Source organism: Anguilla anguilla, chromosome 11, assembly GCF_013347855.1.
Source record: "Anguilla anguilla isolate fAngAng1 chromosome 11, fAngAng1.pri, whole genome shotgun sequence".
Lineage (NCBI taxonomy): Eukaryota > Metazoa > Chordata > Actinopteri > Anguilliformes > Anguillidae > Anguilla > Anguilla anguilla.
In genome coordinates, this window is record NC_049211.1 from 7392001 (window position 1) to 7405879 (window position 13879).

General features: G+C 45.8%; 1 protein-coding gene across 7 annotated transcripts in view; it reads left to right on the forward strand.

Moving 5' to 3' along the window:
• The window catches only part of kif1b (kinesin family member 1B), an 84553-nt gene that overhangs the window by 44210 nt on the left and 26464 nt on the right, over positions 1–13879 (forward strand). For 6 of the 7 annotated variants that reach the window (XM_035383570.1, XM_035383575.1, XM_035383573.1 and 3 more), the window contains 5 exons: positions 1593–1672; positions 2670–2776; positions 3149–3235; positions 3438–3618; positions 4009–4081. In XM_035383570.1, coding sequence (XP_035239461.1) covers positions 1593–1672; positions 2670–2776; positions 3149–3235; positions 3438–3618; positions 4009–4081 — 528 coding nt within the window. Of the gene's footprint in view, positions 1–1592; positions 1673–2669; positions 2777–3148; positions 3236–3437; positions 3619–4008; positions 4082–7437; positions 9055–13879 lie in introns of those variants that run through there. The other variant, XM_035383577.1, reaches the window with a different exon arrangement.

A 13879-nucleotide genomic window follows, 5' to 3' on the forward strand; every position in this document is an offset into this window, starting at 1 on the left:
TTTTAGTGAGATCTCAGTGGTGATGAGAGCCTGAAGTTGCATGCATCGACATGCGACATCTGAGCATGCTCATTAGATCTGGGGCAGTTGTGGACTTTATTGCTATCGAAATGTTAGCAATCCACGTGGAGAAATGTGTGCAGTGTATCTATTGTGTACAATGATAGTTCACCCGTGATCCCAAGCTCACACACGTTCTCACATCCAGGAAAACTGTAGTTTCCGTCTCAAAGGTCTCTTTGTCTTAATTGAATCATTCCAATACTAGAAGTGAAAACTGCAGAAATATCTTTAAAAAACGGCCATGGTTATGAGACACACTGAACTGTAAGGATTGCTCTATAAACCTTTATGGGGGCCTGTTTAGAACCGTGATTTACATTTTGATGCGCTGATGTTGACGTGCGCCATCTGCGAACAGCTCGGTTAATCGTTGCGGAAGATGATTCCCGCGGTGCGTGGAGCAGCTTTTTTTATTTAGGGGTGAACAGCGCCACCCAGAGACCGAGTGTGGTCATAGCAGGCAGACGTCCGGGTCCTTTGTGCGCTGCCAGTCCCGCTCTCGCGTGAGCCGATCCAGACCGCTGGAAATCCCGCGGCGTAGCTAAGGATTAGCGTACAGCGCTTTTAAAATCTCCCCTTCAGTTAGCTTCACTAAGGGCTGTTCTCCCACACACTGGCAGACAACTGAGTCCAACTGCCACTTGCTGTGGAAGAGTAGCGAAAAAATGGCAATATAAATATATAAAAACAAAGATACACTGTGACACAATCCCTTGTGTGGGGTTGCAGTGCTTTTAAAATCTCCCCTTCAGTTAGGTTCACTAAGAGCTGCTGTCCCACACAAGGGAAAATAACTGAGACCACCTGCCATTTCCTGTGGAACAGTAGCTAAAAAATTATAATATAATATACCGAAAACAAAGATCAAATATGATAGTGTTAACATCAGCTTTTTTCATAATGCTGTCTTCTGCTGACCTGCCTGGTCTTAATACACAAAGCATTTTAAGGGAACTCGTGAAATTAACGTCTCTTTTCACTAACAATGTTTTCTTTTTTTCTATGTTCTACGTGTTTTCCGTCTGACTCATTTTCTCTCTCCCCTTTTTTTTCCACTCTCTCCATTCACCCTCTCTCCCTCTCGCTCCGCTGCCTCTTCGCTGGTTAGCTTTTCATAGAGAGGCCCTGTGATCTCTATGCTGATTTTAACGGGGTATTTTCCCCGAAAAAGGTTGGTGTTTTAGCGATAGACGTTTAGATGTCATTTAGGAGTCCCTGCTTGTCACTAATAATGGGGTGTAATATTTTTTCCAAATTCTTCTCCCTCCTGTGTAGAATACCTTGAAGAAAGATAATTTGATGTCACACCTAGTGCTAGATCTGATGGTATTTGGTTCCCTGTGGAATGGCTATCTCTGACTTCCTTGCGTCTATTGTAGTTGTCCTTTCCTGTAGCATTTCAGATCCGAGTAGATTCGCCTTCGATGTGAAATTTGTGGGATCTCTAGCAGTTTGAAAGGGTTTTTTTCCCCCACTTTGACCCCAATCCTGTTACAAAAGACCTCTTTTCCTTTCTTCTCGTTCAACAGACTCCTCATCTAGTTAATCTGAACGAAGACCCTCTGATGTCAGAGTGTTTGCTTTACTACATAAAAGATGGGATCACAAGGTAGGGTGATTAGTTCTGGTTGTTGGATTTTTTTTTTCCAATTAACATTGATTCCTTCCTCCTCCAGCACAAAATGCCGCTAAATTAAGCAAATTTAGCGGTTTTACGCAAATTCAAATTTTATTTTCATCTGACACGCCATCAACAGTGTCTGGCGGTCAGAAACCAACAAAACTACCAAGTGCCTCGACCTGTGCATTTTGTTCTGAATTTACCTGCCTGGTGGTAAATCCACGTGGATCTGCATCTTGGACAGATTACTAGTTTTGTGTGAAAGCAGAAATATTTTCAGGATTTGAAAAAAAAGGGAGGTGTTGCACCGGAAGATAATTGTGGCACTGTTGATGTCATCATTAGTCACACGCATTGCCTTTAAGCCGTATTATAGGGTGAGATCTATATCGTAAGCCGAAAAGAGCCATCGTCTCAGAAACGGGTTTGTTTTGTTACTGCTGCTAAGCAGCTCAGTGAGTCTTGAACCCTGAAGGATTTAGGCTGAGCCAATTGAATTGCGGTCATCATGCGCCCTGTCTCTAACATGGCTGCCGTACGTCACAGTCAACAGCACCCTTATTGCAGTCATCATGCGCTCTGTCTCTAACATGGCTGCCAAACCTCAGATGGAAACACACCCTTATTGCAGCCATGATGCACTCTGTCTCTAACATGGCTGCCGTACGTGAGAGTGAGCACCATCCTTATTGCAGCCATGATATGCTCTGTTTCTAACATGGCTGCCGTATATCGCAGTCTACAGCACCCTTATTGCAGACATGATGCGCTCTGTCTCTAACATGGCTGCCGTACGTCGCAGTGAACAGCACCCTTATTGCAGCCATGATGCGCTCTGTCTCTAACATGGCTGCCGTACGTCGCAGTGATCGGCACCCTTATTGCAGTCACGTCTCTAACATGGCCGCCGTACCTCAGAGAGAACAGCACCCTCGTTGCAGTCGTTGTGTATTCTGTCTCTAACGTGGCCGCCGTGCCGCCGCAGGGTGGGGCTGGCGGACGCGGAGAGGAGGCAGGACATCGTCCTGAGCGGCGCCCACATCAGGGAGGAGCACTGCGTCTTCCGCAGCGAGAGGAACCTGAACGGAGACGGTGAGACGGAGAGCCCAAACTGGGCTCAGGGAGCTGGATCTCTGTGGCTTCCCCTGTTTCCCCCTCTTTGCGCTCTATAGTTTTAAGCGAGCCCAAAGGAGAGAGCCTGTCGGTGTAGTCTGACTTGGACATGGACATGGTCAATGACATAACTAAGTAATGGGAGGGATTGTCTGGGATTGAGGGTGGTATTGATTGACCAGTAAAAGAGAATCCATGATTAACTGAGTTAAACATGATAAGCAGTATCATATGTAGATTGTACGCCGAATAGTTGATATTAGAGTCAGTAATCACTCAGTAACAGCTTGTTCTATTGCATCAGCACCTCTGGTTCTCTGGCTCAGTCCTGTTATCTTCTCTCGTCTCCAGCTGTCGTGGTCTTGCTCATACCGTGTGAGGGGTCGGAGACGTACGTCAACGGCAAGCGCGTGGACTCTGCAGTCCAGCTTCGCTCAGGTGAGCGTTCCCACAATCCCCTTCACCAGCCCGGGGTAGTGGAGAGAAAGGCCCGGTTCTGTACTGTTAACTCTCGCGTGCTCACGCCGGTGGCTCGACCGGCCTGCGCGAGCCATTCGCCTCCACGCTGTGCCGCCAAACCGACGTTTTAGCGTTCGAGCGACGGACATTCTAAAAACCCTGTGGGCGTGTTTCCCCGCAGGCAACCGCATCATAATGGGCAAGAACCACGTGTTCCGGTTCAACCACCCGGAGCAGGCGCGGGCGGAGAGGGAGAAGACGCCCTCCGCGGAGACCCCCGTGGAGCCCGTGGACTGGACCTTCGCCCAGAGGGAGCTGCTGGAGAAGCAGGGCATTGACATGAAGCAGGAGATGGAGAAGAGGTAAAGAGGGGGGGAGGGGCCTGGGCTCCATGGCTGCCCAAACTGCCACCGGGCACCCTGTTAGAAACTCAGGGTTGGCACCCCTGAGCACTAAGGAGCAATATCTCTCTGCTTCCTTTAGATAAAGCCGTTTAGATACCTGAAATGCACCATTTTAAGGGTTGGCAGTCGGAGGGTTGCCAGTTCAGACCCCGCCCTGGGCATGTTGAAGTGTCCTTGAGCAAGACACCTAACCCCTAACTGCTCTGGCGAATGAGAGGCATCAATTGTAAAGCGCTTTGGATAAAAGCGCTATTTAAATGCAGTCCATTTACCATTCTCGTGATGTGATGATCACGCGTAACGTTACAGCCGATGTGTAAACTTCTTGTCCTTTCTTTCCCCTCTCAGACTGACTGAAATGGAGATTTTGTACAAGAAGGAGAAGGAGGAGGCGGATCAGCTTCTCGAACAACAAAGATTGGTGAGCCCAGACATGATATTTTTAGCTGTAGGTTTTGGATTGGTGGGATGTTGTTGGAAAGCTTGTTGTTCAGTGGTTAAATAGAGTGCCTCCCAGGTCTGATATTTTGGGACTGGCAGTGTAGTGATAAATCTTAAATGCTTGCCAAAGTTTACCTCTTCATTTGTCAGCATGTTCCTTTGGAGTGTGAAATTAGTTTCTGCTCTGTTCTATTTTGTGGGGCATTGGTTTTTGGCAGATGGAAGAAGGTGGATATTTGAATGGAAGGGTTGATGTGCTATTTACTTTATGAACTTGAAGGTGTAGATATTTTTTTTAGCTGTAAGGTGTTTGTTTCCTGCTTGCACTGGTGGAAGTGCAGCCAGCACTAATACCGCACTTTGAGCTGTGACACAGACTGGTTTGCGTGTGATGAAGAACTTCTACTTCCAACGCATGTCTTGACTTCACACCTTTTGCATGGAAACCTACTCTTGCCGGGGTTGAGGCGGCCTGGTGGGTGGGGGGGGCTGGGGGTGGGGGGTACGTCATCTACCCCTTTAGGTTCCTGATATTGAAAAATGTCAGCTAGTTCGCCTGCAAAAGAATTATAGCTTCTGTAGTGTTTTCCACTTACTGTCCATACTTTCAGTTTTTCCTAGATTGTGAACTGAACTTTGCAAAAACAGCATCTGAGAATTTAAAAATTGTATCAAAATTTGAACGTAGATGAAAACGCAACTCTGTCCTCAATATTCAGTTACATCTCCATAGTGGATCTGGCATATTGTTTGGCTCAAGAAATGCCATCAGTTTGCTGTTTTTTTTGCCAGTTTTGGTTCTTCTTTCACTGTGTTAGTCCAGCATGCTCTCTTAACCATGTCATTAGCACGCTACCCTTACTGTAGATTCTGTTTCTAGTGAAAGTTGCAATGATGACAAAATTGGCCTGAGACATTTCCTGTTTTGTCTCTGCCTCTTGTTTTGTGTTTGCGCAGCTCTGCAATGCAGCCGCTGAAACGCGTGCTCAATGCATCGTGATTGCAAGGAGTCCTTCTTGTAGCTCTTGTAGCTTCATGGCTGCTGACAATGTGGTTTCTCATTGGTATCTTGCTCCTTGTGTTGGTCACAGTGTGTCGTCAGTGATGATGGGATTAATTTCCAACTGTTTCACCTGATTCATTAGCAATAAGAGACACACACATATGCACTGCACACATTCCCTGATAATCTACTCTTTGCATACTCAAAATGACATTAGAATTTTCTTTCTTTTTTTTGTTCCCCGTCCTAATTGTTCTAAGTGTTTTATTGCACTGCATATGGAAAAAGAATGAGAAACTGCATTTTCTCTGAACTAACTTCTTACAGTAGTGAGTGGATGCTTAGCTACCGACCACTTTCCAGCCTGTACGTCTTTCTCTCTCTCTCTTTTCTGACTTCTTAGTAAATTTCAGTAGTGCCTGTGCTTTCTAACTCACTGCTGATACTAAACTCTCAACCAAGCCTTCTCTGTCATGGACTTCAAATGGAGGAATGCTGAAAGGCAGCCACCTTTCCTGCATGCCATTGCCGCATGTCTGGGTGCAGCGTTTAACGGGGAAAGCAGCGTATAAGAGGAGGAAATCATAAACGAGACATTAAAAGGACATTTGATCAATTTTTTTGGACAGAATGTGTTTATAAAAAGACAACGTGTTTTGCTTTTACCCTTTTTTTTGTTGCACTAATATGCATCACTGGAACCTCTGTTGACCTTGTTAATTTTGCAGTTATAGAAGCAAACTGCTCATGCCATAAACTCAGATTATTAATTTGATAAAAGTAATGAAATGCCAGGACAGATTTCATGGGACCAAGCAATGTGACCAATCAAAACCACAACAAGGGCTGATTTGTTTCTGGATTTTGTGCCAACTTCTGTTCTTAATTATTTAATTAGCTCAGTCATATCTGACATTGATCTGACATTTGTATTAGCACCATCTACAGCTGCAGACTGCAAGTGTATCCTAAATATTTTACTATGCCCAAGTGCAGGAGTGAACCAGTGTGGTTTATAGAGCTGTCAGAGAACTAACATAAAGGTAATTTGTTGGAACAAAACCAGCACACAGACTGGTCCTCCTGGACCATATTTGTGCACCCCTATTCTTTGCGGTTATAAAAGCAGTGAGCAAATAATTATGACGGATATTAACAAAATGGGCTTTTGTATTTTTATCAGTTGCTGTATTGTAGCAGGTTCACTTTTCCGCTTCTGTTGAAACGATTCGCATGCAGCCTCCCTGGCTGATATGTTCAGTTAAAAAGCTGCAGAATTTAGCACAGTGGTCTGGAATACAGCCCTATGAATCTCTACTGTAGATTCAGTGACACTGTCCATGGTCTGGAATACAGCCCTATGAATCTCTACTGTAGATTCAGTGACACTGTCTGTTGTCTGGAATACAGTCCTATGAATCTCTACTGTAGATTCAGTAACACTGTCCGTGGTCTGTAATACAGTCCTATGAACCTCTACTGTAGATTCAGTAACACTGTCCATGGTCTGTAATACAGTCCTATGAATCTCTACTGTAGATTCAGTGACACTGTCCATGGTCTGGAATACAGTCCTATGAATCTCTACTGTAGATTCAGTAACACTGTCCATGGTCTGTAATACAGTCCTATGAATCTCTACTGTAGATTCAGTGACACTGTCCATGATCTGGAATGCAGCCCTTTGAATCTCTACTGTAGATTCAGTGACACTGTCCATGGCCTGGAATACAGTCCTATGAATCTCTACTGTAGATTCAGTGACACTGTCCATGGTCTGTAATACAGTCCTATGAATCTCTACTGTAGATTCAGTGACACTGTCCATGGTCTGTAATACTGTCCTGTGAATCTCCTCTGGAGAACATGGCCAGAAGTCCACAGGGCAGCGTGCGCACAGCTGGCTACGGCCTCGCCCAGACCCAGGGGGGGTTTTGGATGCCAGGGTTTGCCCCGGCTCTGTGTAAGGGAAACAGCTGTGCCTGCAGTCTGACTGCATGTGACCTGTACCTCTCTGACACGATCACTGTTCTACTCAGAATGAAAAGTGAAGAAAAACCTGAGCTGGGAAATGAAACGAGCGTGTGTTCTCTGAAAGTGCATTGCTTGGGTTCACCATGTATTTGCCCTTAAGATTGATGTTAATCTGACTTCATAGCATCCCAAGGAAATAGTGGTTCCTGTTGCATATTCTTTTTTCGATATCCATTCTTTTTAGAAAGGCAGTTTTTAAAATTTTATTTTTGATTTCCAGTTTTAATTTTTCCTTTTTGTTGGGAATTTTTTTTGTTTGTTTTTTTTTTTTTTGGTTTGTTTCTTGTATTTTCCTCAAGGACGGAGACTCTGACAGTGGCGATGACTCTGATAAGAGGTCTTGTGAGGAGAGCTGGAGACTGATCACCTCCCTGAGGGAGAAGCTGCCGCCCAGCAAGCTGCAGACCATTGTCAAAAAGTGCGGCCTGCCCAGCAGCGGGAAACGGCGGGAGCCAATCAAAATGTACCAGATCCCCCAGCGTCGGCGGGTCGCCAAGGACTCCAAGTGGGTCACGGTCTCGGACCTGAAGATCCAGGCGGTGAAGGAGATCTGCTACGAGGTGGCGCTGAACGACTTCCGCCACACGCGGCAGGAGATCGAGGCCCTGGCCATCGTCAAGATGAAGGAGCTGTGCGCCGCCTACGGCAAGAAGGACCCCAGCGAGCGGGAGTCGTGGCGGGCGGTGGCCCGGGACGTCTGGGACACGGTCGGGGTCGGTGGGGACGAGCGCATCGAGGACATCCTCACCGCCGGCCGCGGCCTGGACAACATGGACGACCTCAAGGTGCACATCGACAAGCTGGAGGACATCCTGCAGGAGGTGAAGAAGCAGAACAGCACCAAGGACGAGGAGATCCGCGCCCTGACCAGCAAGATGCTCAAGATGGAGAAGGTCCTGCCCATGATGGGCGGCCCCGAGGGCCGGGACGGGGCCAGGGCGCCCGGGGCCCGGGAGAGCCGCCGGCTGCTGGAGGACCAGGAGGAGCGGGTGTCCCGGCTGATGGGGGACGACTCGTCGTTCCGGCGCGGCCGCGCCCGCTGGGTGAAGCAGGAGGAGGCGCGGCTGAGCAGCCTCCAGCAGCAGGAGGTCTCCCGGCAGCTCCGCCGGCGGGGCGGCCCCCACCGCTTCATCCCTCCCGAGGACCGCAAGCCGCGCTTCCCCTTCCGGGGCGGCCCCGGGAACCGCAGCTCCTGGGGCCCCGGCACCCACATCATCATCACCGACCAGCAGGTCATCGAGCTGAAGGTGCCCAAGGAGGCCCTGCTCGAGGAGGAGGAGGAGGAGGAGGGGGAGGCGGCCTCGGCGGGGGCAGCGGACGGCGAGCGGCCCTGGGAGAAGATGGTCGGCGGTCTCCAAGGATACCCCTCGATGCCCGGCCCTTCTGTGCAGCAGAAGGCCCCGGAGCCGGAGCCGGGGCCGGCCTACAGACAGGGCCTCAAGAGCCAGCAGCACCAGGGACGAGGACGCAGTAACTCCCTCACCTGCAGCCAGCAGGACTCCCCGAAGTCCCCCCGGCCTACGGGCGGCAAGCAGCAGACTGCCTCCCTGCCGCGCCGCAAGCGCCATCCGCCACACCAGCAGCACCCTCAGTCCCGCCAGCTCGACAGCGCCCCCTGTGGTGAGGCGGGCCCGTCTCCCTGGCAGCACTACGCTCAAACCGGCCGACCCGGCCGTTACGGCAACTTAGCGGCGCCGCCGAGGGTGCGCCGGCAGAATTCGGACCCCAGTCTGAAGGCCAGCCGGGAAACGTCCGTCTGAGGGCACGGGGAACAGGCCTTTCGCCTCTTCACCAGAGCAGCTGAGCCTAAGGACAAAGAGCAGCTGTGGAAATGTGGCAGCCATGACTAATGCAAAGACTTGACTGATTGTCCGCATTCAAACTCCCTGTTCTGTGAATTTATTTTCTCTCCCACCCTTACAGTGTTTTTTTTTTTTTTTTTTTTTTTGGTTGATCCAAATTTTATTTTGATGTATTATGACAGTGCGGTTTACATTTTTATGACTGTAGCCCTCACCCTGCAAACCATTTCAGCTGAGTTTCATTGAAAGCCAGCACATAACATTTGCTCCTTTCAAGAAAACACATTTTACATCTTTTACATTATTAGGTATTATTATTATATTATTAGCATAAATCACTTTTAGTAGTATTAGGTTCATTGATGAAAAGTTGTGTCCTGTTCAGACTCCAGTATTTTGGATACATTTGGAAGTTGTGGACCAACTCAACAGGATATGCTTGGATAAGCTCTTAGGAATCATGGCAGGTCATGTTCATTTGTGTTATCTTCAGCGTATCTGCCCTTTGCCCTTTTAAATGAGGAATTTATCTGTGGCCTTATCTTGAAGTAGGAAGCCAGGAGGATCGGCTGCATTGTCCAGTGTTTTTGGGTCATAAACGTAAGCTGAAAACAGCCATGAGTCACGGCTGAGCGAGTTTATGAATGGAAGGCCAGGGAGAGAGAGGCCCGTATTGTTAACAGGCCAATTATTCTTTGTGTTGGCAGTTGAGGTGGCAGTTGGAAGTGTCACACACTGATGCTTGAGCAGTCGTCATCAGTAAACACTGCGGTGTGAAGCTTCTGGAACACACTTTCATAACATTTTTTCTATTTGATTGCTGTGCATTTTTAGTCTACTCAGAATATTGAATGCTGCCATGCTTATCGGTCTCCTCCTTCTCTTTCTATATTTTATTCTGTTCCTAACACCTGTTGCCTTTTAACCAAGTAAATCATGTCTGCAGAATGTATGGTGAAGAAGTGAATCTTTAATAGCCTACTCCTAAAGCATAATTTACATGAGTATCAGCACAAAGTGATGCAATGAAATTTGTGTATTGCAAGTTTCTTGCATTTCACATATCACACAATGTATTTTTGATCAGTATTATTGAATTTAATTAATATTTTTTATATATATATTTTTGACAGCCTGTCCATACTTAAGTGTGAATTTACACATTTTAGATGTTTAGATGTTTTTAGATTTTGCTGCTCACAGTGTTGAAGGTGGCACAGTGTTTAGATGAGTCACATCTGCTGCTGCTCGTATCAGATCTCCAGGGCCTCGGGAGGGAACCATGCTGTTTCCATGGTGACGTGCCCGGTGTTCTAGAACGCTGCATTGTGGTTCCGCTCAGAACCTGCGAGATTGGAGTGACATTTACTTATTCGGGATCCCGTTCCCTTGGAGCCCTTGTTCGCAGGACAGACTGTTCCAGGGAACCTAGACAACGTAGAGTTGCTATGGTTTCAAGACACTTTCTCTCAACACTTGGAGGGGGAGAAAACAAAAAAGGCATTGTGTCTGTAAGCCTCTGCATACGTTTTGAATTGTATTTCAACGTCAGATTTAACCTGGAGATTGGATTTTGCTCTCAATTTCATAGTTTTATTCTACTTTATTCAATTCTATTCTACTCTGCTTGCACAGTTTAATTCAGATACAAAATACATGTAAGACCCTTTAATGTAATGTATATTGGGCACTAACTAACGTGGAATTATGTGGGTTACTCACTCAAGCACAGCCCTAGAACTAAACCAAAACCTAATCCCAAAACCTGTTCATGTAACTCCATGGGTATATGTTTACATAGTAGTTACAATGAAGTATGCAATTACTGTGTAAATAACATCATATAAATAGTGTGACCCAATATGTTTGTATTTCTTTAAGTGTCTTTTTAATGGAGTTGCCATTGCTCTGCTTTATTTCTGCTAAACTACGATGATTATTTCACTTTCAGACATTTGCTTGTCTGATGGATTACACGGCTATAAGTGCTTTATTGGACAGGTAGATATTCAGGAGCTGGATGAAGCTGAAGAGATCATGCGATGAGATCTCGGGGTTGCATGAGCAGCGCCCTGTATCAAATTTAACTGCAAGGTTGGAGTCTGTAGGGGGTGGGAGCGTACTGAATATCATCTGTCACGTTTTGTTGTTTTATTTTGCCGCATCGCATCGCAGCGTGACACAAACCAAACGACGCTGATTGACTCCGAGGTTCTCTTCAGTCAGCTCGTCGTTGTGACTGAAAACATTTGAGTAAAATGTTAAAAAATTCTCAGAGTCTTATGTTCTTATGCTGCTACAGTGCTGAACTCGTACACAGTTTGAAGTGAAGTGGATGATATTATGATTTTTTTGTTGACTGATTGAACAAATGCTTGAGGACACTGGCCTTGTGTGCGCTCTCATGTCCGGTGTTGTATAGTTAGACTGTTGTCTATGGAAATATCCACAGCCTTATGGTGAGCCTGCCAGGCTTTTAAAGAGGGGATGTGACATTTTGTTTTTGAGGATGGTCTGAATTTCTCACCAGTGTTTGTGTTTTCAGCGTTTTATTTGTGTTTTAGCCTGAGTATCATTTCAGAAAATAAACCGCCTTGTTCTGAAAGCAGCTTCTGTGGCTTCTGGGCTCTTTACTGATCAGTGGTCTCTTGAACTTTCTGAACTGTTGGCTAGCCAATACAGACACGTGTAAAGTTTATAAAAATGGCCGCATTTTTCCATAGGAACGAGTGCTATTTTGAGGACTCCAGCTGTGCTGCATGTAAATGTGATGTGACATTTGAAACTCTTCCAATCCCTTTTTGTGCTTAAAAAAACCATCGTCACAAACTCTGTTTAGCCATGCAACACGGATTATAAAAATGAACTGTTAACTTTACATTTATTTTCAGAATGAATTCACAAGCCACCACGGTTCGTAAGATCTTACATACATTAACATAACACCTGTTGTGTTAAGTCGGTAAGGAAATGGTCACAAAACTAAATTTCCCATCTCATATTTATCGAAACAGTGCATATGTTCCCTGAGTGCACCTTTGAACGTCTGTTTTGCAAGAAATGGACGACTACCAACAAAGGTGTTAAAATGAGGCGTTGCTTTTTCTGGAGTGTCCATTAGTATTTGGTAAATAGCGAGTGCTATTCATGGGCCATCTAATGCACTGAGGTGTGTGTGAATGGCTCCTTTAAAAGCCTTTTTTTTTTTAGGGGAAAACGTGTAAATGACGCATTCACACCTCCACTCTTTGTATGGTGGCAGCAGCCCAAAGGCAGATGAATACATCTATTGCCTGTGGTTTAGGGAACACATAGCTGCAAAGTTAATTTGTTCATGGGTTGATATTTTTTTTAAATTTGGGAGCAGTCAGTAATGCATGATATAGGATATATATGTAGAGTACATTTGGATTCGCAGACCGAATAGCAGTTTAGGATTTTAGCGACACTGTTGAATAATGTTCACGCGTGATATCTGTATCTGTTACTGTCAGCATGATTCCAGGAATCTGTCTTCACGGAAGAGAACGGGGGTTGCAAAGCAATGCAGAAATGACCAAGACCCACTATGTTCTATTTTGTCTTTGTTTTTTACTGTAACCATGGCGATGGATGTCACCCTAGAGACTTGAAGTTTCACTTTGCCATTTTGTTTCTCGGGCAACGTACTGAACTCAAACAGCGGGCCTATAGTGAATATTTGTGTTCTTGAATAGCAGGTGCTTTTTATGATCTATAATTTTTAAGTACAATTTACTGAAATATCACTGAGCTGATTCCAGTTGTTTGTTCAGCATAAAATTAATTAAATGTGTGCTGAATATAGAACATGAAACTTAAAATTTAGCAAATGGGTGGGTAAATAATATTTGCTTCCCCTCTGCAGTATTGTGTGACCTTATATTTTGTGAACTATTGTGCCGTTAACAAGGTTTCCAGCCAATTGGGGCACAGTGTGAATTTGAACAAAAGTAGTTACTGCATTTAGAGTTTTTCCCTTTGGGAACAATGTACTGATGAGATGCCTATGAAGTAGATGTGTTTTGATGATTACAGGATCTGATCTGTTGTAAAGGCAGATCTGATATACAGATGAACTTCATCTACAGGTACTGCTGTTTGTCTTGTCCCTCATAATCAGAGTAAATACAAAAGCCTGAACCAAATTAGAGGCTTTGCTGCTTCAGGCTCAAAAAGGATCCCTAAGAAGGATCCTACGTAGTTTTTGTGTTACTACTTTTGTGTTACTTTCAACACATTTTGTGTCAAAGTTACTACTTTTGTGTTACAAAATGCAAATTTTGTGTTACAAATGGAGAATTTTTGTACACCGACTATGTTGAAAGTAACACAAAATGTGTCGTCCATAACTAGACATGGAGGTGTGCTGAGAAGTGACAAATTATATGTTCTTTTTAACGTCTGTTTTGAGAGTGTAGCTGCTGCGTGCGTTACACCTTCTGAGAAATGTGTGCAAACGCCCAGGCGATCATCACACCCTTTAATTTAGAATTAATTGCACAAAAAGGAAGCCCAAGTTCCTGATGCAGAATCTCATGCTCTGGTATATCAGTGGTACTGGCAGTTATGGCTAAGGGCTCCCAGGTGAGTTCAGGTGTGCCTCAGTCACACAGGACAGAACTGGAATTGCCCCTCGGAATGAGCCAGAAGGTTCTCCGTGTTAGCCCACTGGAGAGGAGTTGTGGCTGGGGCAGGTTGTTGGTGATACAGGGGACATATGGAGCTCCTGTGGTCCTGTCTGCTGATTGGTGGTGTCTGTTGTCTCCTTGGTGATGTTGATGCACAGGTGTGTGAGTGATAGGCGGTGTCTGTTGTCTCCTCGGTGATGTTGATGCGCAGGTGTGTGAGTGATAGGCGGTGTCTGTTGTCTCCTTGGTGATGTTGATGCGCAGGTGTGTGAGTGATAGGCGGTGTCTGT